Raw genomic sequence first — 25,928 nt, 5'->3', positions numbered from 1 at the left:
CTAAGAACTTGAACGTGAGAAGGAGAGGCCTGGCCAACAGCTACACCGACAAGTAAGTGTCCAACCAACGCAAGCTACGAGAATAGACACTCCTGACCCCTTAGCCCATACCAACTGGGAAGCCTGCAGTCTCAGGACAGAACAAGAGACCATTGTTCTCTGATCCAGTGTGTTCCCTTATCGAAGATAAGTATTGGCTTATAGTGGTAGGAATAGATTAGTCCGTTAGTATCAGTTGCATGAGTATCGATTTACTGTGTAATAATAAATGTGTTTAATTGAACCTTACTAACTGGTGTATTGAGTCATTGATCTGAACTTGAACTTGAACCTCGTGCCGGTATCATAAGGATACCTGGCGACTCTAGAGCTAAGGAATAAAACAGAGCCAATTGAGTGTAAAGCACACTCACCAGAACGAGCAACATTTAGTGGTGACTCAGATGGGACTCAACTAGAAGTGCCCCCCCCCACTCCGAGAGAAACCAGCAATTTGAATCAGAAATCCAATTGGGAAAAGAAAAACCACAAGTGTTCAAGTAGTTCACATCAATCCTCACAATTCAGAAGTGTGTTTTTGCATGCGTAACTAACAGGGTTATAAGGTAAAACCTAAAGATTTGTTGCGAAAAAACTGTCGGGTGTTTATCCTTCGGAAATTAGCGAAAGCCGTACCCATATTTTGTAACACCGCCTCAGCATCACTTGTTCTAAATTTAAGGGAGAGCATTAAGATAGGAGAGATGGCCATGCAGGCAATGGAACGCCTCATGCACCCCCAGGAATTCGTGGTCGCAGCGACCAGCAGCAGAGTAGGAACGTGTCCCGTTTGGGAAAAAGAGATCAGAAAGTACCTCAAAGGGAAGGGATGGCCCCTTTGGAGCGAATTCTGTTCGAATGAGGAAACAGGCCCCGGCGTATAGGACATACTTGGTGGGAGGACCTGAGCGCAATTCACAAAAGGAATCTAGGTAAAGCACGTAAGCTGATGGCAATCGTGTCCTGTTTGGCACAATTGCGAGGCACAGAGGAGGTTCTCAGGACGCTCCGCGCAGATTTAGAGGAGAGAAACAGAATGAGTAAAGTGGATGTCAGTGACATAGAAAGAGAGAATATGGAGTTAAGAAGGAGGCTTGCAGCAAAAGATGTAGAGGTGGATGATGCCGAGAGGGCACACCAGTCTTGTCTGGCGCACTTAAGCAGCTCCCACGTGTGAAGGTTCAGTTTGGTGAGAAATAAAGCGCTGGATTCTCCAGTCGGCGATGTCGAAATTGCGTTTGGCGAACGGCCGGAAAATCACAGTTGCCAACCAAATTGGGGGCGGCGGCGCTTTCGTGATGCACCGCCCCCTCCAAACCGGCGTGCACGTCACGTATCGTTTGCCTCAGGCCATTGCCGGAGGGACACCCCCCCCCCCCCCCCCCCCCCCCACCGCCAATGCTCTGCCCCCGACCAGCCGAGTTCCCAATGGCACGGGACACGTGTGGTTTCATCCGTCGGGAACTCAGTCCAGCGCCGCCACAGTCGGAAGAGGGCTGATCCATGGGCAGGGGGTGGACATAATTCGGGGCTGGGTGCACTGTGGTGGGGCGGTCCGGGTGCGCGGGCCGGCCAAAATCGGGGACTATTTTGAGGGCCAGGTCCACGAGCGGACTCCACCATGAAGCATGCCGTGGCCACTGCAGGCCGCCGCCGTGTGCATGCGCAGCTACGGACCCGGCAATTCTCTGGAACGTATCGGCAGCTCGAACCGGGTGCTCTACGTTGTTGTCCTGCTAACCCCCATCAAAACAGTGAATTGGTGGCCATTTTGTGCCAGTTGTTCTGGCGGAAAGCACCACCGTTCCCACGTCGGCATGGGGACATATCCCCAGAGTCCGAGAATTTTGTGAATGTGGGTAGAGGGCGGGACTGTTAAAGGGGAAGTAGGTATTAGCTTGTTGTTATCCATTGTATTTAGTGCATTTTCCATGATAGTTCTTGGTGTAAATAAACAGTAATCATGTTTAAAGTTGCATGTCTGGTGACTGTAATTATTGGGCAGCCAAGGGGCAAAGAGTTCAGGAATTTCTATCAGAATGATTGGTTAATTGACTTGTGTTGTGACTCCGGGGAGTGTGGGGCTGGAACTGACCGTGCACTTAGAACATAGAACATAGAACAGTACAGCACAGAACAGGCCCTTCGGCCCTCGATGTTGTGCCGAACAATGATCACCCTACTTAAACCCACGTAACCCGTATACCCATAACCCAACAATCCCCCCATTAACCTTACACTACGGGCAATTTAGCATGGCCAATCCACCTAACCTGCACATCTTTGGACTGTGGGAGGAAACCGGAGCACCCGGAGGAAACCCACGCACACAGGGGGAGGACGTGCAGACTCCACACAGACAGTGACCCAGCCGGGAATCGAACCTGGGACCCTGGAGCTGTGAAGCATTGATGCTAACCACCATGCTACCGTGAGGCCCCACTTGTTCGGGGTTACGTAACACCACCACCTGGAGGTTCCCCTCCAAGTCACTCACCATCCTGACTTGGAAATATATTGCAGTTCTTCCACTGTTGCTGGGTCAAAATCCTGGCATTCCCTCCCTAGCAGCACTGTGGGTGTACCTACACCTCAGGGACGGCAGCGGTTCAAGAAGGCTGCTCACCATCACCTTCTCAAAGGTAACTAGGGATGAGCAATAAATGTTGGCTTAACCAGCGACACCCACATCCTGAAAATTAACTTATAATATTTTTTAAATATAGACATCACACTTGTTATGGGTGAACATTTTTAAATGCTGGGCACTTCCCTTACTAAATAATGAAAGTCTGATTGTTTTAATTTATAGCTAATGGACCACATTACCTTAAAGTAATGGGCCGGCTTCAAAGATGATCTTGCCGGTATCAAGTGTGTCAGGGCTGCAGAGTCCTGGAGAAAGTTGACAGGCCACCCAAAAAGAAACCAAAATAAAACTGGGATTTTAAAACCCCACATTATCCTTATTTCTCTATTTTGGATAGTTTCCTTTGACTAATTTAATGCTAGCCCTTCTGTTATTCGCTGAGGCAGTCACTTTAGAGAGGACACAAATTAATTTCCGATTGTGAATCACTATTTTACCCAGATTTAAAGAAAAGGGATAGGATCAAATTTGAATGGACTGAAAGTGGCTTATCAGCTCATTAAGATTGGGCCAGTTCTCAATGGGCCAGTTCTCGACAGCAGGGAAGCCAGCCAGTGGGAAAACTGACCTCGGAGAGGCGTTCCATCAGATCTCTCCGATCGAAGTGACACGGGTTACCCACTAGTTTTCCTTTGGAGATGACCTTAAATCTATCAATTTACAAAGAGAACAAATAGCTTTTTTTCCTCTGTTTATCCAATCAAAATCCTTCATAATTTCAAAGTTCATCAGGTATTCTATTAATCTTTGGTGATCCAATGAAATGAACAATTGGTGGGCTAGGTGAGGCATAGGTATGGTGATGGAGGAAACTGAGATGTTGGCCGATGAATGTGATTCTGTATGTCTGACTATGTTGGGCTGTTGCTTATCTAATCCATGAGACATCTCTCCCATATTCGGAACTAGCACAGACTTATTAATGTGGAGGACTTAGGCAACATTTGGAATACTGCGTGCAGTTCTGGTCGCCACAATACCAGAAGGATGTGGATACTTTAGAGAGGGTGCAGAGGAGGTTCACCAGGATGTTGCCTGGTATGGAGGGTGCTAGCTATGAAGAAAGGTTGAGTAGATTAGGATTGTTTTGTTGGAAAGACGGAGGTTGAGGGGGGACCTGATTGAGATCTACAAAATTATGAGAGGTATGGACAGGGTGGATAGCAACAAGTTTTTTCCAAGATCGGGGGTGTCAATTAGAAGGGGGTCACGATTTCAAGGTAAGAGGGGGAAAGTTTAAGGGAGATGTGCGTAGAAAGTTTTTTACGCAGAGGGTGGTGGGTGCCTGGAACCCCTTGGCAGTGGAGGTGGTAGAGGCGGGCACGATAGCATAATTTAAGATGCATCTAGACAGATATATGAACGGGCGGGGAACAGAGGGATGTAGGCAGTAGAAAATAGGTGACAGGTTTAGATAAAGGATCTGGATCGGCGCAGGCTGGGAGGGCCGAAGGGCCTGTTCCTGTGCTGTAATTTTCTTTTCTTTGTTCTTTGACTTTGAAGGGTTGACTGGGCTGGGTGGGCCTCTGTTGTGTCCTAGTTTGATGTCCAGGTCATAACCTAGTGCCAATTTTCACAGTTTGTTCCTTTCTAAAGGTTATAATACTAATCTTTATTGTCACAAGTAGGCTTACATTAACACTGCAATTAAGTTACTGTGAAAATCCACTAGTCGCCATACTCGGGCGCCTGGAGGGAGAATTCAGAATGCCCAATCCACCTAACAGCACGTCTTTTAGGACTGTGGGAGGAAACCGGAGCACCCAGAGGAAACCCACACAGAGACGAGGAGAATGTACAGACTCCGCACAGACAGTAACTTCATTTGAAGCCTACTTGTGACAATAAGCGATTTTCATTTTCATTTCAGTCAGTGATCCAAGCTGGGAATCGAACCTGGGACCCTGGCGCTGTGAAACAGCAGCTAACCACTGTGCTACCGTGACGCCGCCTCATTATTTCATTGTTTCATGGAATCAAGAAACTTGTTGAGCCACTTCAGAGGGCAGTTAGGAATCAACCATGTTTGTGTGGAAGCCGGGGTGGCACAAAGATCAACTGTGGAGGTACTGCATGTTTACTTAATTAAAGGGTATAAATGAACCAACTGGGTTCCTGTGAGAATTTGACCATTTTGTGGCCATTTTTATGGGTAGCAGGTCTTCTCATGACCCAGATATGTTTTGTTAATTGAAAAAAAGACTTTTCGGAGAGGCTGATTCTCTCCCTCATGGATATTCGTCATGAGCCGAGAACTCATAGAATCCCTGCAGTGCAGAAGGAGGCCATTTGGCCCATCGAGTCTGCACTGGCTCTCAGAAAGAGAACCCTACTTAAGCCCACACCTCCACCCTATCCCCATAACCCAGAAACCCCACCGCTAATTTAGCTTGGCCACTACTGAGGGGCAATCTAACATGGCCAATCCACCTAACCTGTGCATCTTTGGACTGTGGGAGGAAACCGGAGCACCCGGAGGAAACCCACGCACACACGGGGAGAAAGTGCAAACTCCACACAGACAGTCACCCGGGGCCGGAATTGAACTCAGGACCCTGGAGCTGTGAGGCTGCAGTGCTAACCACTGAGCCACCGTGCCTCCCAACTGTTGACAGAACTTGGTTGTGTGTCTCGACAGTGAGGAAGGGTTACCTTATAAATGACTTGCTCAAATCTGCAGGTAAGAAAAGCAAACCCACGGTCAATAGGAAGCTGAGTGGAATTAATGGAAAACTGTCTATCAAACTTGTTTTGTCGTGGGATGTGCAATATTCTGACCCGATCGTTATTGCACTATATACACTATACATTCCATAAAACATAAGGTACTCAATATATCACACACACATTGTACTAAAACCTACCTGTTCCTAATGCTGGGAAAGAAACTGAACTTATTTTTAGGCTTTCACATTTCTTCAGAACGTTGCCAACAGATCTCTTCGTATTGTTTGCTTTCATCCAGCCCGCCAAATGTAGGATGTGTTTTACTTTAAGATTTCCCGCTGTTGTGTTCGTAACACTATCGTTGCTTTGGACTCCTATGTCAGAATGAAAAGAAAAATCTGTCTGAAAGGAAAACTACTCCCATTGTCAACAATCCAACATCTTGTTGGTGGCATTAAGAGTTTAGCTGAGGGTAAACTCCAGGCTATTCCGAATCACAGAAGGGGAAATTTGAAATACCTGCTCTCAACGGTAATTTTCAATTTGGCACAATGTGAGGAAAGATTTGAAAGCCAGAGAATGATGTCCCAGATGTCTTCGTGATGATTTGAAGTAAAATGGATGTTTATTAAATGTTGAAACAATAATACAGTCAACAGGAGATACATTTAACTAACTCAATGGCTGTACACGGTGGGAGGAATCTTCCCCAAAATGCGCAGAGTGTTGTGTCAGGTGAGAAAACCAGAGTGACATTCTCAGGCTTCGTAGCTGGCTTTTCTAGCCGTATTGAACAACACTCCATGCATTTTCAAAGGGGAGGTAAGAATCGGGCGACGCCAGAAGGGAACCCCTATCTCTAGCTTAAGTATAAGGCAATCCTCCCACCCCCCCCTCCCACATGGACATCGGGATCCCCACCCCCGCCGCAAGCACCAGGACACACCCCCCCCATCACAATGCAAATGTCAGGGTACCCCCCACAATGCAAACACCGCCCCCCTCCCTTACAGATCAAACAAATGGGCAGCCCCTCCCCCCACAACGCAAACATCGGGTTGCACCCCAGCCACGCCCCCCCCCCACCCCCCCACCCCCCAACACAGGCACCTTCACTCCTCCCACATGCATCAGGGCTCTCCCCTACCCCTAAATGCCTTTCTGGACCAAAACCTGATCACATCAACAGTGGATGGGATCTCAATCTGACGCAGGTTGGGGTTGAGGGAGAGGTGGGATGAGGGCTGCGATAGCAAGGGCAAAGGAAATGTCCTTCTGTGCTGCCCCTACTTTCTGTTGCCAGGTCCCTCGATCAGACACTGAGTGCCTTTGAATGAGTCTCCTTATACTTTCTGAACTTTGGGATGGCACTAGATTTACCTTTGCACCCATTACGTCCAGACGAATGATTGCCCAAATCATTATCCTTCCTCCTAAAATAAAGTTCATTCTGAGCTTGCATTTGTCCATGTCTAGATCGAGAAAAATGGCCTCAGTTACTCACCCAGTTTGATTACACTCATCCACCACTGATTGGCCGGCTGCTTTTTAAAATAGCACCAGAAACCCCTGCAAGTTAGAGAAGTTAGTTATTGATGCTGAAAGGCATTTCCATTTTACAACGTTTGTACTGTAGATCTGTAAATTTCAGCAGATCCACAATGTATCTAAAGGCCACCATGCTGTTTTACCATGGCAGGTTTGCTGTGTTGATATGACCTTTTTATCTGACAGCATTTCCAATGAGGGGGTGAATCCACTTTTTTTCCATTCTCTCTCCAGAAAGTCAGAAGTACCCTGAAGTGTAGGTGGCTTGGTTCTAGTGCACTGATTTTCGCAAACTTTTGCCTCAAAGGTTCGGCAGGGAGAAAAAATGGTCAGTGATGCCACTCCTGATCACTTTGCTGTGGTACCTGCTGGAAGTGTGCTTGTCTGGACATCAGGTGAGGATGGCTGTGAATTCCTCATACCTACCAACACTCACTCACTTACAGACAACAATACACAATTGGCAAGTTACAGAAGGTGGGTGCCCTTGAAGCTGGGCCCGAGCAAGGATTTGGAAGGGAGAAAATGAATAAGTATATAATAGGCTATCTATGAAAGCAATTACCCACTTCAATGTCTTCACAGTTCAAAACTTCAAAGTCTTCACAGTTTAGGGCAGCATGGTAGCATAGTGGTTAGCACAATTGCTTCACAGCTCCAGGGTCCAGGTTCAATTCCCAGCTTGGGCCCTGTCTGTGCGGAGTCTGCACATCCTCCCCGTGTGTGCGTGGGTTTCCTCCGGGTGCTCCGGTTTCCTCCCACAGTCCAAAGATGTGCAGGTTAGGTGGATTGGCCATGCTAAATTGCCCTTAGTGTCCAAAATAGCCTTTAGTGTTGGGTGGGGTTGCTGGGTGGTGGGGGTGGGGTGGAGGTGTGGGCTTGGTTGGGGTGCTCTTTCCAAGAGCCGGTGCAGACTCGATGGGCCGAATGGCCTCCTTCTGCACTGTAAATTCTATGAAAACAGCTGAAAACATATTTTAAGATTCTGCCATGGTGTTGAACTGTAAATGGGTCTCTGAAAACAAATTCTTTCAGACATTATTTCACATGATAATTTGCCAGGCTGAATCAGTTGGCCGCAATCTCATCTGACTTAGAGGGCTCGATACCCTCAACGATCAACAGGGGATGTTTTGGGTGGGTTGGTGAGAGAAAAAATTAAGAAGGGTGAAAAGTGACCTTATCCTGCTGCACATACAGCTTATCCTACTTTTCAAATTCCTCTACGGCTTAATCCCTCCCTATCCCTGTGATCTCCTCCAGTACCACTGCCCTCCATCATTTTTGCAATTCGGACATCTTGCACATTCCCACTTTCAATCATTCGGCCAGGGGCCCAAACTTCGGTTGTCCTCTTTCCTTACCGTTGTCCTCTCTCCCTAACCACCACCACCTCTCCAGCTTTCTCTTCTCTCTTTAAGACATACCTCAATAAAGCATTTCTCTTTGACCAACCTTTAGGTCATCTGTCCCCGTATCTCCATAAATGGCTCTGTGTAAAACAAACAGTAGCGGACAATATAATCAAGGGATTCTCCTGTTCTCTGCATCCATAATGGGAGCCATCAAGGTTTTGTTGCCTGTCCAGTGACAGGGTCAAGGACTGGACAATGTCTGACTGGGCTGGAGAAAAACTTGTAAGTGGGAAAGGAATGATCCAGCTGTCGTGGTCCATATAGGAACCAATGACATGGGTAGAACTATGAATAAGATGCTGCTGAGAGAGTTTGAGGAGCTTAGTCACAAAGTTAAAAAAACAAAACCTCAAAGATACCTGAGCTGCAGGCAAAGTACACAGGGACAAACAGATTAGAAGCTTAAATATATGGCTGAAAGAGGGATGTAATTCACCAGATTTCATCAGTTGAGGGAAAGAGGAAGTTGCTCCATTGAGGTGGACTCAACTTAAAGTGGGCTGGAAACACTATCCTGGCAAATCAAACAACAGGGAGGAGAGATAGAGCTTTAAACTAATAAGGGGGAGGGAAGGTTTAGTCTGAAAATACAAAGGCCTGAATTTTTCGCCCATTGGGCGCGCGCACTCAGCAGACCCGGAAGCCAGCAGGAAATGCTCTTCCGGCCTTGATCAGCCCCGGAACACGATTTCACACTGGTTAGCCAATTAACGGGCAGCCAGGCTAACATTCACACTGGGAAAGGCCCAACGCTGCCGGAAAGGGTCCCGGGTGGGCATGGAGGAAAGGGAGGGTGCGGGCTGGCACTTCAAATGTGCTCCACGGGGGTCGCCGGGGAGGAGCTGGCTCAGGAAGCTGCTGCGGGCCTGTAAATAATACAATGTGCTTGAATTAACGGCAATAACAATTCATGTCCCAAATAGAGATACATGAGTTTGATCTATGACATGACCTTTCTGATCAAGGTTGGGAACTAGATATTTGAAGGTATTTGAGTCTGAGAAGATGGAAATGGAAAAGAGGTGGAGTAGCCCTGATAGAAACATAGAAACGTAGAGAATAGCCATCCAGTATGAGCAGCCTGCTCCACCATTCAACTTGATCATAGAATCATGGGATTACAGTGAAGAAGGAGGCCATTTGGCCATCGAGTCTGCACTGGCCCTTGGAAAGAGCACCCAACCCAAGCCCACAGCCTCCACCTTATCCCCGTAACCCAGTACCTCACCCCACCTTTGTGGACACTAAAGGCAATTTAGCATGGCCAATCCACCTAACCTGCACATCTTTGGACTGTGGGAGGAAAACCGGAGCACCCGGAGGAGACCCACACAGACAAGGGGAGAATGTTCAGACTCCACACAGAGAGTGACCCAAGCCGGGAATTGAACCTGGGACCCTGGAGCTGTGAAGCAACTGTGCTAACCACTGTGCTACCGTGCTGCCCATGGCTGATCCTCTATCCCAACACCATACTCCAGCACTCTCCCCATACCCCTTGACACATTTACAGTTGCGAAATCCATCTATTTCCATCTTAAATATATTGAGTGCTTTGTTCCTCCACAGCCTTCTGTGGTAGAAAGTTACACAGGTTTCCCTACCCGCCATAGTGAAGAAATTTATCCTCACCTCAGTCCTAAAATAGCCTACACATTTATGCAGAGACTCTGACCCCTTGTTCTTGACCACCCCCAGACAGAGAAATAACATCGCTGATCTTGTCTGCCTAGCCCTGTCAGGAGTTTACACATTTCAATTAGATCTCCTCGCATTCTTCTAATTCCAGCTGATACAAGCCCAGTCAATCCAATCCTCCTCATATGACAATCCTGCCATCCCAGGGATCTGTCTGCTGAACCTTCGCTGCACTCCCCTCTATGGAAATAGGAAATCTTAAACTGCACAGTGAGAAAGGAGCTGAATGCAAGGGATTAGGATTTAGAATCAGTATGGGTGGGACTAAGAAATAGAAGCATAAAATACACTACTTTATAGATTCCCGCACAGTAATCTGAGAGTTGGACAGAGTATAGAGAATTCTGAAAGATAAAACCTGGACTTGCACTATTTCTTCAGCAACTCTTTAAAACTCAAGAAAGTACGCCATCAGGTCCAGGGAATAAATGTTATTGCTTATTGTCACAAGTAGGCTTCAAATGAAGTTACTGTGAAAAGCCCCTAGTCGCCACATTCCAGCACCTGTTCGGGGAGCCTGGTACGGGAATTGAATTGTGCTGCTGGCCCGCCTTGGTCTGCCTTTAAAAGCCAGCGATTTAGCCCAGTGTGCTAAACCAGCCCTACTGGATTGACTTTTAATCTCATGAATTTATCCAGTATTTTATTCTTTCCTCAAAATAAATCCTTTAAGTCCAGCACTCTCATTAGACATTTGATTTCCCACAACTTCCAGCACTGTTCTCGCATCTTCCATAGTTAAGACAGACACATTATATTAGTTTAAAGTGAATGCTGAAGGAGCTGTGCTCCGAAAGCTAGTGATTCCAACAAACCTGTTGGACTTTAACCTGGTGTTGTAAGACTTCTTACTGCATTCAACAATGGCACATCTGTTATCTTCTGAGGGAGAGACTTTCACAAGTCTACCTCTTCAGCGCAAGACATTTCTCCTCATCTCAATCCTAAATGGCCGTCCCCTTATTCTGAGATTGTGCCCCTGCGTTCCAGATACCCCAGCCAGGAAAACAACTTCTCGAATGTCTACTCTATCAAGCCCCTTCAGAATCTTGATGAGATCATCTCTCAATCTTCTAGACTCCAGAGATTATAGGCCCAACGTATTGTCAGCCTTTCCTCACAGAACAACCCTTTCACCCCCAGAATCAGTCTCTTTACTGGCATATATATCCTTCCTTAGATATGGAGACCCACAGTATTCCAGGTGTCATCTCACCAAAGACCTGTAAAAATTGTCGCAGACTTTTATTCATTCTTCTACTCCAGTCTCTTTGCAAAAAAAAAAAAGGCTAAAAAACTGAAATGAATGATGTGATTCACCAAGTAAAAGGGTAGAAAGCAATAGTACGGTGGACTGTGTTATACTCTTGATAGCCAAGTAAAGGGATTGTGATATATACCTGATAGTCAATCAGCGCAGGAAAAAACAGAACAAATATTCCCAGGTATAGATTTATTCACCGAGTGAATCATTACAAGTATGTACCTCCTAGCTTGGCTCAGCCGTGTGTCATACATGTCTCTTTATATACACTCAGTAACCATCCAATCAATGCCCTCCAGTGGTACAGCTTAACCGCCATTGATACAATTAACATAGAACATAGAACATAGAACGATACAGCGCAGGTACAGGCCCTTCGGCCCTCGATGTTGCACCGACATGGAAAAAACTTAAAGGCCATCTACCCTACACTATGCCCTTATCATCCATATGCTTATCCAATAAATTTTTAAATGCCCTTCAATGTTGGGCGTGGTTCACTACTGTTGCAGATAGGGCATTCCACGGCCTCACCACTCTTTGCGTAAAAACCCACTCTGACCTCTGTCCTATATCTATTACCCCTCAATTTAAGGCTATGTCCCCTCTTGCTAGCCCACCTCCACATCCGCGGAGAAGGCTCTCGCTGTCCCCCTATCTAACCCTCTGATCATTTTATGCCTCAATACATCATGACAATAGTGTTATTAGCACCACACTTTGACTATCTGAGCTAATTGGACCTAACTATAATATTCAGGTTAGCTATGCATCAGCCCTCTGGCACCACTCTCTTTTGTTAATAAATTATTAAATAAGTATAGTAATACACCTGCTAAATCTTCCTGAGTTTTAAAAAAAATGTGGGTGTTATCTATCAGGCGTTATCCTCTTTGAATATTTTGTTTATTCAATACATACCCTTGCTTATTTTGAATGCACTAATTTCACTGCTCATCTCATCATTCATGGTCCTGTTCCTCTCCGGTAAACACCAAAGCAACATTATTATTTAATATTCCTGTCAACTTTCGTTATTTGTGCTATTATTCTGTCTATCCCTTAATGACCCTATTCCTACCCCAGCCTTCCTATTTTGTTAATGTGCCTGTAAAATATTTTACAATTTGATGATCTCCCTCTGTCACTGGCGGGTCGGGTGCAGGCGGTTAAAATAAACGTGTTGCCGCGATTTCTATTCATGTTCCAATGCCTGCCGATTTTCCTGCCAAAGGCATTTTTCAGAAAGATTGAAGGAATGATGACTTTGTTCATATAGGGAGGGAAGGTGGCCAGAGTTAGAAAGGTGCTGCTACAGAGGGGAGAGCAGCACTGTAGCACAAGTGGAAGGCACTGTGGCTTCACAGCGCCAGGGTCCCAGGTTCAATTCCCTGCTGGGTCACTGTCTGTACAGAGTCTGCACGTTCTCCCCCTGTCTGCGTGGGTTTCCTCCGGTTTCCTCCCACAGTCCAAATACGTGCAGGTTAGGTGGATTGGCCATGATATATTGCCCTTAGTGACCAAAAATGGTTAGGAGGGGTTATTGGGTTACGGGGATAGGGTGGAAGTGAGGGCTTACGTGGGTCAGTGCAGACTCGATGGGCCGAATGGCCTCCTTCTGCACTGTAAGTTCTATGTTCTAAGGCAGCCAGGGGGTTTGGGTCTCCCGTACCTGATGTATTATTACTAAAATGAAATGAAAATCGCTTATTGTCACGAGTAGGCTTCAAATGAAGTTACTGTGAAAAGCCCCTAGTCGCCACATTCCGGCGCCTGTTCGGGGAGGCTGTTACGGGAATCGAACCGTGCTGCTGGCTTGCTTTGGTCTGCTTTCAAAGCCAGCGATTAGCCCTGTGAGCTAAACAGCCCCTTGCCCTACTGGGCAGCGAATGTGGAGAAGGTGCGGAGCTGGGTCAGAGGGGTTGATTCCCAGTAGGTCAGAATGGAGGAGAGTTTGTTCAATGGGTCGGGATTGAAAGCACTAGCAACAGCGCCGCTCCCGATGGCCCCAGGGAAATGCTCAGGGAGTCCGATATTAATAGCTTCATTGAGAATTTGGAGGCAGTTTCGCCAACAATTCTGGTTGGGGGCAGGGTCAAGGGAAATGCCGATTCGGGGGAACCACAGATTTGAGCCAGGGAAGTGGTATGGAAATTTTCGGAAATGGGACAAGTGGATTAAGACACTGAAAGATTTGTTTCTTCGGGGTCGATTTGCAGGATTGAAGGAGCTGGAAGCAAAGTATGGGCTGGAGCAGGGGAAAGTGTTTAGATACATGCAGGTTTCAGAATTTGCCAGAAAGGAGATACAGAGCTTCCCGGTGGAGCCGGTCTTCACATTGCTGGAGGAGGTGCTGACGACAGGGGCTGCTGACGACATGGGGACTGGAGAAGGGGGTAGTGTCGGCGGTTTACGGAGCTATTTTGGAAGAGGAGAAGGCACCACTGGAAGGGATCAAAGCAAAGTGGGAAGAAGAGTTGGGAGAGGATACGGATGAGGGGTTCAGGTGTGAGGTGCTCCGGAGAGTGAATGCCTCCACCTCATACATGTGGATGGGGCTGATACAGCTGAAGGTGGTATACAGAGCACACCTCACTTGAGCAAGGATGAGCCGATTCTTTGAAGGGGTAGAAGATGTGTGTGTTTAGGGGGGCCCCGCAAATCATGTTCATATGTTTTGGTCCTGTCCAAAACTGGAGGATTACTGGAAGGAGGTTTTTATGGTAATCTCTAAAGTGGTGCACATGAAACTGGACCCGGGCCCTCGGGAGGCCATATTCAGGGTGTCGGACCAGCCGGGGTTGGAAACAGGTGCGGAGGCAGATGTTGTAGCCTCATTGATCGCCCGAAAGCGGATTCTGATGGGTTGAAGAGCAACCTCTCCACCCTGTGCCCTGGCATGGCGTGGGGACCTGTTGGAATTCTTGACTCTTGAGAAGGTTAAGTTTGAACTGAGGGGAAGGATGGAGTGGTTCTACAATTCACAGGCATTATTCATTATGCACTTTCAAGGACTGGAACATCGAACATTAGTTGGGACGGGTGGGTGGGAGAGTTGGGGGGAGGGGGCTGTGTGTGTTAATGGCGACTATGGGTGATTCCTGATTCCTTTTTCTCATTGTTTATGTGAACATGCGGGCTAATGTTTGGGGTTTGGGAGGATGGGTTTGTTGTTATTGATGTGGGATTGGCATATTTGTTACTGATTATTGTTTATTGTTGGTGAGTGTAAATTTGGGAGAAAATGTGAAAAAGGAGGGGAATAAAAATATATTTTTAAAAATTATGTTTGATGATTTTTGATAATGTAATTTTGGGCGCAATCTAACCAAAATAAAACAGAAGTGCCGTTCTGGGCAGGATTAACAGGGTCATTCCCAGCGCTTGCAGCGCAGTGAAAGACCCGGCTATTTATCAGCATTCTGTCTTGTTTTCATACCCCGGCAGGAATGCCCCACCGAGGTCACACTTAGCTGCATTTCCGGCACTGAGGAGCTCAGACAAGCCGTATCCTCAGTGCAGGAAGGGATCAGGATGCCATTTTTAAATGGCACTCCGATCACAACTCCCCCGCAAACCCCCCCCCACCCCCCCCCCCCCCCCCCCCCCCCCCCCCCCCCCCCCCCCCCCCCCCCCCCCAATGTCCCAATTCGCCTGTCGGGGGTCATCGGGGCCCCCGCACGCCACCACACATGGGCAGGCACCCCCAGGCCCGATCCTCACCACGAGCACAGGTTGGCAGCTGGGCACTCCCAGCCTGGCACCTTGGCAATGCCCTTGCCAGCATGGCAGTGCCACCTATGCATTCTGGAAATGCCAGGCTGGCACACAGGTAGTACAGCCAGGGTGCCCAGGTGGCACTACCTAGGTGGCACTGCCAGAAAACTGGCTTGAATGCATTTTTGACACGCTTTCTCAAAGCTACTTCGAAAACCTGATGGGCCCTATGACCCAATCCTACTGCTATTTGTTATGTTATTATAATACTCCCGTGAAATACCTTTGGATGTTTTACGGGTCACTAATGACACAAGCAGTTGTTAGAAAACTGAAGTGCGAGCAAACATTTGCACTCACCCTTGCAACGGTCAAGTTCGATATTTGTGCAGTTTACGATCGCGTCAGTCTGTTCTTCTGTGATGTCACCTTTAACAGCCATCACTTTCACTTTGCCAATGTTTAGTTCGATGGAGTTCACCAGCTGAAAGGAAAACATTTGAGCATTCAGTATTTTTCGGATCCTTTTCTTTCTTTCCATATGCACTTTGGTTGAACCAAGGGACTCGCCATTCAGCCTATTCCCGGGCTTCCACCAATTGAAGCACATGACTCAATTTTAACCCACAGATGGCAAAGTGAACAACTGGTCCATTGGGAAGTGGTTGACCTAAATGGCTAGGCCTTACTAACTTCCTGACCGATATGCCGATTAAAGTCAGGTGGCACAATGGTGTCACTGAGGGTCCCAGAAGGAATGACTGCTGCCACAAGGAATCTGAGCTATGAAAGGAAGCAAGGAGGGGAGAATCAAAATTTCCTTGGGAGGCCCAGAGAAACACTTCTGATCCTCTTAATCTATCATGGATTTGAAAAATGTGTTAAAAATGTACCTTGCTAGGGCCTCCTCAGTCCCTGGCTATTCCTGTAAGCCTAGGCCTGACAAAAAAGCCATCAGTTCTCTTCCAATCAAGCCCTAGTACTATAAGCACAGGGCTAAATCGCTGGCTTGAAAGCAGACCAAGGCAGGCCAGCAGCACGGTTCAATTCCCGTATCAGCCTTCCCGAACAGGTGCTGAAATGTGGCGACTAGGGACTTTTCACAGTAACTTAATTTGAAGCCTACTTGTGACAATAAGCAATTTTCTTTTTTCTTGTTTCTAATCCCGGACCAGAACCCCAAGAGTGGCTAGGATACTGGACAGAACCCAAATATTTTATTTTGATTTTGTCAGACTGTGAGGAAAGGATACCTCGCTTCAGGAGTGATTTCACAAGGAAATAGGGATGTGATATATTGAAACAAACTTTATTACTAACACAATATTAAAATATCTTTAACATCAGACAAGGAAATAGTGTGCAATTATCCCTTACAAAATGCTATTCAATACAGTGACACAATAACCCTTAACTGCTATCTTTACTTCTACTCAAACAACAAAACCATCTCAGATCCCAATCCACTTTTAAATACTGTTAACGCTCAGGGATACTTGCTGTATAGAGATGTCTTGAGATGTCCACTTTGAGATGCCCACTTTGAGAAAGAGAGATCTTTTGAGACTGCTTTGAAGAAAGAGACTTGACACCCTGTTAGAACACTGCAGAATCTCTGCCTGCATTTCTTCAGAAATCTTCGCAACTCACCTTCCATCCAAAAGAACTAAAACCGAATCTCAACACCCGACTACTTCAACCCATGGCTCCTCCCATTAACTGCATCACCTTGCTGAGCTGAACACAATGTCTCCAATTAACTACTCCGCAGGAACCCTCTTAATATAAATAAAAATCCATTAGCCCAAACTTTTACGATGCTTTAATTGCACCACGTGTAGCCACAAAGCCTGGCTGCCTTACAAACCAAGATTTTTTTAAAATGGCTGCAGCAGTCATATGCACTAACCCAGGTGTTAACCCTTTACTACACCAAATACATAAGATACAATATCTCTGAAATTACTAAATTCATCACCATTAGGTTAAAATACTAGATTGGGTCCGAATGACTTATTTGGGGTGGGCGTATATTCTTGCCAGTGAGAGGCAGGAAAGGAATGTGCACGTTTTCCACACTTCATTTTAAATGTTGCATTGCCTGCATTTCATTACAATGCTGTAAATGTTCTAGCTCCTCTTACCTGTTGTGATTTTTGTTGGATGACATCATAAAAAACATCGTACACTTTACGTTCAAAAGGCAACAATGTAGATTAGTCTGATAGCTGATTGTTTATCTTGTGATAAATGATTTCCGAATCCAGTCAACATGCTTTCAATAGCTTCCTGTGGTTTTATTCCTCCCAATCCTGCAGAAGGTAAATGTTGCCGCAAAATTAAATTTAAATGAAGCCAGACAAGGATCTAAATCACTATTCAAATTATTGACTTTTATCACCAGTATCACACACACTGCGGGTACTAATTTGAAAGCTCGTTCGTCTAGTTATTATTATGATATGCAGATTGATTGCCATTTAAAACTTGTTAAACATCAACTGCAGTAATTATTTACTGATTTGACCTACAGGATAAAAGTGCATTAATCAAACTGAGATCACTTGCCAAACTGTGTCCTGTACTATATTTATATTTATGTTTTGTGTGGGATGGCATCTCTATTAACAAGTCCAGGCAGCATCACTGGCTGGACGCCAAATGCTCAAGTGGTCAGGAGCTGGTTGTTGTGTTATGCTCTTTATGTAGCATAAGCTGCTTCCTTGATGTATACTCTGACAAAGGAAGGTTCAGACTTGGAGAAGGTTGAACACTTTATTGAATAGTTAACAATTCTCCTACTGAGTTCGACTCTCCTGCTGATCTTGCTGTAGTAACGTCAGTCTAACTAACCAGTCACTGCTCTAAACCATGCGGTGGGTGAGATTGCTTCCGATCTGCCCCTGCCTCTCTGAGTGTCGCCTGTGGAAAAGAGGAAGGGCTTGTGTGCCCTGTTCTTTTATATGGATAGCCCCTTTGTGGTAGTGTCACCTCTGGGTGTCTTGACTGCCCATTGGTCGTGTCCTATTCTAGTGTTCATTAGCTGTATGTCTGCATGTCATGATATCTCTGGTGCTCCCTCTAGTGTTTACTTAGTCCTAATGTATCCACATTAACCCCTTGTGTACTTACAGTGATGCATATCACCACACTGGTGAGGGTGCGATTTGAAAATACCTGTCTTCTCAAGATTCCGACACCTCTGGTGCCAGTTTGAAATGGCTGGTGCGGTTTAATGTGGGACCATTTAATGACCCATTAAGCCGCCGTGAAAGAACTGGAGCATTGTGGAATGTGGTTTTTAAAGCCGATTATGGTGAACCTGAACAATCTGATGCATGTAATCTGGAGCTGTTGGTTCACCCCGAGCCAAAGATAAGTTTCTCTTGTGACACTGAAAGTTATTCGTAATTGCACCGCAACATGCACTCTAGTCCTGCTGCGCTCATCCCCAACCATGTATTTGCTGTGATCTTCTGATATGCTGCCTATTCTCTTCAGCAAGGAAGTGGCAGGACCCAACATGGCTGATGACTGCCTTTGCCAGTAGGATCAAGCAGAGCAGCTCCCTTTCCTGGAATCATTGGTGCCGAGCTTATATCCTACCAAATTAAGAGATTTATTTTACGAATAATTTTGCATGTTTAACACAGTGGTGAGACAGTATCAGCATTTGGCGATTTATCGGGGGTATTGGGTTCTCGAATACACTTTGAAAATCCTGCCCTATAGCCTTCAGTTATGTGAGTCCCATTTACTGATGCTATCACAGTTTCACAACTCAAGGAAACCTAATTTGGAACCTCTTCTCACCATTTATTAGTGAGCATTGAGCAGTGATTACCAGGCAATGGAGCTCATGACTTGTGCGGTGTCAATATGCTACACTTTATCCAGTGCGATATATCGACAAAATGTCCTAATATGGAAACTGAAGATACCGAGGAGGTAATGTTAGGCAATCAGACTCTATCAAAGGATCGAGCCATACAGACCACCTGGCCTCTACGTTCATCTCCTGTCTCTGTTCAGTAGTTTAATCACAGCCAGATTGTGAGGATACAAAAATTTGTCTGTCTGAGTTGGGCTGTGTAAAATTTGTCTGAGTGTTTAAACACAATTGTTATTGACAGCAGTTGCAGTAAGTGTGCATGTATTGGGCAAGAAACAAATTATTATTGACTGACAACACTAAAGCTGAACAACCAGATGATTCTCTTTATTCATTCTTGGGACGTGGATATTGCTGGCGAGGTCAGCATTTATTGACAATCTATAATTGCCCTTGAGAAGATGGTGATGGTGAGCTGCCATCTTGAACTGTGCTGGCTCCATGTGGTGTAAGTTACACCAACAGTGTTGTTAGGAACGGAAGTTCCAGGATTTGACCCAGTGACAGTGACGGAACGGTGGGATCTAGCGGGAATCTTACGAGAGGTTGGCAAAGTGCCGGAATCTCACTGAAGACTGACATGGCACTCTTCAATTGAACAGGCCAGTTTTCGCTACCGTCTTGAGCCATTTTACCAAAGCAAGGGAGTAGGCGTGGTTTATGCCATCACTCTGGAGGGGCAAGACTCTCAGAACTGGGAACAGGCTCCTTAAATGACGCCATGACCAGCACTGTAATGGGGACCAGGCTACAATAACCCTGGGATTTCTTACTGCTCTTCCTTCTCACATTACCGTTTCAGGACACATCGCAAAGGTCTCGGGCAGCGGTTTCCCCCCACCCCTTTCCCGACTTCACGCCTGCCCCCCCCCCCCCCCCCCACCCCCGACATTCACCCATGCCACACACCACACCCCTCCCCCAACCCGTCCCCCCAACACCGATATTCACTCCAGGCACCTACAACCCCCTAAAGCTGACTCCTAGCATCCCTTCCTTAACATTCATTGTGGACATACTCCTCCACACCCCCTACCAACCACCCCCCCCCCCCCAGACACCCCACATGGAAGCGACACTCTCCCCCTCTCCCCACCATTGGGCCCTCCCCTGACATTGCCTCCTAGCACTGCCAGGCATTGGCAACCTGGTAATGCGAACCTGTGCCATACTTTCTCAGGGTCTGTATGTACCTCTGCGCCACCCCACCACCCAAAGAGATCCCCTCGACAGCCTCACGCCTGGCCCTACCTGTTATAAACCTTGTCAGCATGACTTCACGTCAGCAAGGTTTAACGGTCTCATGAGGAGCATCATATGGTGGAGAGGGAGAATGACATTTAAATTAATTGAAATGTATTCAAATGAGGTTCAAGCCCTTGTGGAACCTCGTGGCGTGATGCCGCCAGCGAAGGGCGGGAAAAATTAGGGGAAAGGGATCTCGCTGGTGAGAATCATCTTTCTCGATTGTTGTGAGATTCTATGCCCACGCCGCTGATCCCACGGGTGGCGAGGGTACTCTCAAGATTGTGGCCAATGGTGTACTGCTTGGCTGGGAACTTCCAGGTGGTGGCGCTCCCTGTGGAACAATGGACCAAATTTTTGTGCTGTAATCCTCTATGACTCTGAGATGAGCATCTTGCTATACTGACTGCAGTTACCTGTTCCTAGAGCAGGGAAAGACACGGTGGTAATCTGATTTTTTTCACATTCCTGCAATACTTTTTCCACCGAGGCTGTTATCAGAGCAGGAGTAGTTTGGCCGACCATGTGAATGATGTAATCGCAGGAAAGGTTCCCACTTCCGGTAACTACAACACCATCACTTGGCTGAGAACCTGAAGAAATCATGGACATAAAGTGAAATAAAGTTATATTTATTTTCTCTGCTTAGGAAAGCATAATAACATGAATGAATTTAAACAGCTTCTACAGCCGCATGGTCAGAAAATAATTATTTGCTTTAAGTGATGTAAAAACACACTTGATTATGAACAAATGTTGCATTTGAAAAATAAGTCACTAAGCAGCTGCGAATGTTAGATACAATTAAGGCTGTATGTGGTGACACCACTTTTAAGGGCGACAATGGAAATTCTCCCATTGATCATGTCTGGAGCCTGCACTGGTATAAATGACAGGGATTGATTTTACGCACATTATTTGCTTGCAACTATCCCCCACTTACTGCATACTTAGTATGGCTGTCGTTTCAGTCATGAATTATCAGTAATCGAAACAAGACAACCATTTATGTAAGGAAATAAAAAGGTAGTTTTAAGGGATTAATATTTATATTAGTGAATATTAGAAATAAGATATAGTTTTAAGTGGGTTCAATTTAATGTTTCTGTGCCTGGAGGGGGGAAACCTATAGTTAGATTCATGCTGGACAAAGGTTTTTGTATGTGTGGGGGTTGGTTAACTTCTAACCATGTTTCTATAGTGCTTAGAAAGGGCCCTGGCGTGAAGAATAAATAGAAGTAAGTAATTGCTAAGCAACAGGAGGCCACTTCCCGGATGAAGGAGCTTTCCTTTGCTCTTTGTTTCAACTGGAAGCCAGAACAGTTGGAGACAGGTCACTGGCAAGTGAAAAACTCTCACAGCTCTGCCAGAAGCAATTGTTTACAGAAGGCTAAGGAGGAAACATCTATCTCAACCTTGCTGGAAGAAAAGCCACACTATGGAGAAATGGTTAAGAAAATAGATGCCAGAAACCTAAAGTCCATCTAGTTAAGGGGACAAGAAAATTAAAAGACGTTTCCAAGATGTCTGGAGTTAAGCAGAGCAGAGGAAATTGGGAAAATGAACAAATACTGTTCAGTAAAGCCATAGAGAGTTGAAAAGGCATTGGATCATGAGAGGCCAGAAAGATATCTGCGGTAGTGCTATGGTTTGTGAGCCATTACTACAGTTTGTGAGGTATTTGAGATTGTTGATATAAATTAATATGTCTCAAACTACTGAAATCTCTAGTACTCTGGAGTTTTAAAAAATATGATATACATCTATATATATTTGTAACTTACCCAACTTCTTGCACTCATCTGTGACAGTACTGCCAGCTGCTGCAATATTGCCCCAGAGAACCCCTAGAAAAACAATCACACAACAAAAATTGTGGCTTGGTAATTAATTTTTGGTTATGATAAGTAACTTTGTGCAAGTTCTCTACCCATCCAGCGTCAAACCTCAAAACGTGGGGCAGCACGGTGGTGCAGTGGTTAGCACAGCTGCCTCACGGCGCCGAGATCCCAGGTTCGATCCCGGCTCTGGGTCACTGTCCGTGTGGAGTTTGCACATTCTTCCTGTGTTTGCGTGGGTTTCGCCCCACAACCCAAAGATGTGTATACAACCAGTATCTAAGGAAGAATGTGCTGGCCTTGGAAAGGGTCACAAGAATGATCCCCAGAATGAAGAACTTGTCGTATGAGGAATGTTTGAGAACTCTGGACTCATTTGAGTTTATAAGGATGAGAGGGGATCTTATTGAAACTTGCAAGATACTGCGGGGCCTGGATCGCGTGGACGTGGAGAGGATGTTTCCTTTTGTAGGAAAAACTAGAACCAGAGGACACCATCTCAGACTAAAGGGACGATCTTTTAAAACAGAGATGAGGAGGAATTTCTTCAGCCAGAGGGCGGTGAATCTGTGGAACTCTTTGCCACAGAGGGCTGTGGAGGCCAATTCACTGAGTGTCTTTAAGACAGAGATAGATAGGTTCTTGATTAATAAGGGGATCAGGGATTCTAGAGAGAAGGCAGGAGAATGGGGATGAGAAAATATCAGCCATGATTGAATGGCGGAGCAGACTCGATGGGCCGAGTGGCCTAATTCTGCTCCTATATCTTATGGCCTTATGTGTAGGGTAGGTGGATTGGCCACGCTAAACTGCCCCTTAATTGGAAAAAATGAATTGGGTACTCTAAAATTAGGGAAAAAACCTCAAAACGTGCAGCCTATTCACTTGTGCACTTATTGAATGTGTTGTTACTGCCAATAAATGTAAGCAAGAAACGGAAGCTGGCATGATTTCACTTGGAAACTCCATTGAGTTTCTAATTTTAGCCTGAGGAGAGGTGAGGACGTTCCCCCAAAACATAGGAACTTCCCCAAAATGAGGCCTGGGATATTGAAAGTGTCATCTCCAGGGTAGTCAAGTACCTACCCCCTGCTATCCAGTTTATGGTGGTATCACCTCAGCCACAGGTGATAAACTGTGTGGGAAGACAGTGGCAAAGTGGTAAGTTTACTGGACTAGTAACCCAGAAGCCGAGGCTAATGTCCTGGAGACATGAGTTCAAACGTAACCATTGCAGCTGGTGGAATTTAAATTCAATTAATAATATCAGGAATTGAAACCCAGTGTCAGTAATGGTGATCATGAAACTATCACTGATTGTCGTAAAAACCTATCTGGTTCACTAATGTCTTTGCCCAGTCTGGCCTACATGAAACCCGGACCCAAAGCAATGTGGTTGAAATGGTCTAGTGAGACACGGTGGCACAATGGTTTGCACCGCTGCCTCACCGTGCCAGGGACCTGGGTTCAACTCCTGCCTTGGGTGACTGTCTGTCCAGATTTCCTCCCCGTGTCTGCGTGGGCTTCCTCCGGATGCTCCGGTTTCCTCCCACAGTCCAAAGATATGCAGGTTAGGTGGATTGTCCAAGGTAAAAATTTCCCCTTAGTGTCCAAAAGATGTGCAGGTCGGGTTACTGAGGGGGGCAAGGGGACAGGTCTATTGTAGGGTGCTCTTTCAGAGGGTCAGTGCAGACTCGATGTGCCGAATGGCCTCCTTCTGCACTGTAGGGATTCTATGATTCCACGATTCAATTAGCGATGGACAGTAAATGCTGGCCTTGCCAGCAATGCCAACATCACGTGAAATGTTTTAAAATGAGATCAAAAGGAGAAGTATTGTAAAAGAAAATGATAAAGGTAGGTTTTACAAGAGAGCTTTTCCAACAACCCCATATTAGCTTCATTTATTAGTTTCAGTTCTGATCAGAAATCTCAGTATTTTTGTTCTGATAAATAAAATGCTCAATCACTCCAACCCTCCAATTAATTTTTAAATATTGACATTTTCACAAGTGCAGTACCACTAATAGCCAAATTAAGTCCGTTAATATAATCGTATCAGGAAAGGGCCATCTTATCTCAATGTGGCAATTGCAACAATTATTAACAGTTTCATACTGACAGCCACAAATTCTAGTGAAAATTTCTATTTTTCTTATTGAATACTGACAGATGACACCTGACAATCGTTAAGGAAATTATTACCTGTTCATTGCTGTTGAACAAAAAACACCAAGTTATCTATGAGATCAATGGGGCGGAATTCCCCGTTGCCCAACGCCAATATCGTAACTGGCGATCATGTGGAGAATGGGATCTGACGCCCCAAATTCAGGCTGGTGACGATTTGTCGCCGGTCAGCTATGCTCCGCTCCCTCCGAAATGGCGTCATCACGTCACACCATTTCAATACCGTTTGCAAGTCATCAGCCGGCCCTCCCGCGATGCTCCACCCCCGATGGGCTGAGTCCCCGACTGCGCAGGACACGCGAGGTCTCAGCGATCGGGAACCCAGTGTGGCGACTGTGGACTGTGTCCAGCGCCGCCACACTTGGCCGGAATCTATGCCGCTGGCCGGGGCGGGGGGAGGGGGGGGAGACCTTCCACGTGGGCTGGGGGGACTGGTGGGGGTTGGCTAGGGAGTGGCCTGTGGAGTCGCGGATGGCAGGTTGGGTCCGCGCACGGCCGGCGCCATGTTGTATGGTGCGACCGCAGCACGTTGTCGCCATATACATGCACGGCCTGGGACCCGACCATTCTACTTCCGGTTTCGGCGCGGGAGCCAGGGGTTTCACCCGGCGCCGCTGTTAGACTCCTCACTGGTCCTGGGATCGGTGAGGTTTTAGCGGCGATTTTGTGCGTCGTAAAACGCCCGCGAATTCTCCATTTGAGCCAACACTTAGCCACTGAAATGGAGATTCCAGACCCTGATCTCTCTAAGTTATCCTAAATTCTTTCATTGGCTAAGTATAATGCTCCACAATGCACGTTTTGATTATATATTATGGCTCATTGTGATCAATATCAAGTATTTCAATTTTCATGAGTTTCAAAAGGACAGGTTTTATAGATTCAAATTAAAACTCTACCAAGAGTCAACTCCAATTTCCTTTTTTTTCTAAATTCCTTTGGATCCCAGAGTCTTAAAGGAAATGTGAAATTTCATATGTGTTTGCATATTCCTGAACTAACAAATGAAATTCAAAGGTTTAAGGGGTGAAATGCAAAGAAAAGTTAACTTACCAGAATTAAGATCTAGCGTCGTATTTGTGGAATTCACTATTCCTTTCACACTTTGCAGCGTTATGTTTCCTTGTTGCACCTCCACGATAACATTACAGATTCTCAGCTGTGTAGGCAACAGCCCTCTCTTTGAGCTGGAGAGTAACGCAGAGATTTGATCTTACCTAGCGTCATAAATACTATCAGTTCATGTCAGGAAGCGCAAAGCCCTACGTCCATAAAATCACTTTCAAAATAGAGCCATACACTAGAGAAGGGTGGACTATTGGATTTCCCTGCAATTTTACTAGCCATTCAATGCAAATTAATCATAAATGTGAGGGCGCGATTCCTCCGCTGCCCACGCCGGTTTGGGAGAATAGCGGGAGGGCCTCCCGACATTTTTTTGCGCCCTCCCGCTATTCTTCACCCCCCTCGCCTGACCCACGTCACGAATCGCCGCTCGCCATTTTTTAAGGCGAGCGGCGATTCTCCGCGGCAGATGGGCCGAGCGGCTTTTTCATGCCCGTTTTTTCACGGCAGCAAACACACCTGCTTGCTGCCGTCGTAATAAATGGGCGCTGGATGCCCGTTTGGGGCATTCAGAGGCCCGTTTGGGGCGGGAGCACCGCCGTTGTGCTCGGGAGGGGACAGGCCCGCGATCGGTGCCCACCGATTGTCGGGCCTGCGTCCAAAAGGGACGCACTCTCTCCCCTCCGCCGCCCGACAAGAT

The 25,928-nt window shown here is 46.3% G+C and overlaps 1 protein-coding gene across 1 annotated transcript in view; it reads right to left on the bottom strand.

Annotated features, from left to right (window-relative positions):
• The window catches only part of LOC119962324 (protein mono-ADP-ribosyltransferase PARP14-like), a 111,458-nt gene that overhangs the window by 31,971 nt on the left and 53,559 nt on the right, over window positions 1–25,928 (bottom strand). The window contains 9 exon segments of the mRNA XM_038790305.1: window positions 5,554–5,770; window positions 6,737–6,828; window positions 6,874–6,904; window positions 6,906–6,925; window positions 15,359–15,482; window positions 17,198–17,310; window positions 20,552–20,728; window positions 21,920–21,982; window positions 25,217–25,350. Of these exon segments, the coding sequence (XP_038646233.1) occupies window positions 5,554–5,770; window positions 6,737–6,828; window positions 6,874–6,904; window positions 6,906–6,925; window positions 15,359–15,482; window positions 17,198–17,310; window positions 20,552–20,728; window positions 21,920–21,982; window positions 25,217–25,350 (971 nt within the window).

Source organism: Scyliorhinus canicula, chromosome 2, assembly GCF_902713615.1.
Source record: "Scyliorhinus canicula chromosome 2, sScyCan1.1, whole genome shotgun sequence".
NCBI classification, from domain to species: Eukaryota; Metazoa; Chordata; class Chondrichthyes; order Carcharhiniformes; family Scyliorhinidae; genus Scyliorhinus; species Scyliorhinus canicula.
Note: the sequence above shows the minus strand (reverse complement) of the source record. Positions and strands in the feature narration are given on the sequence as shown.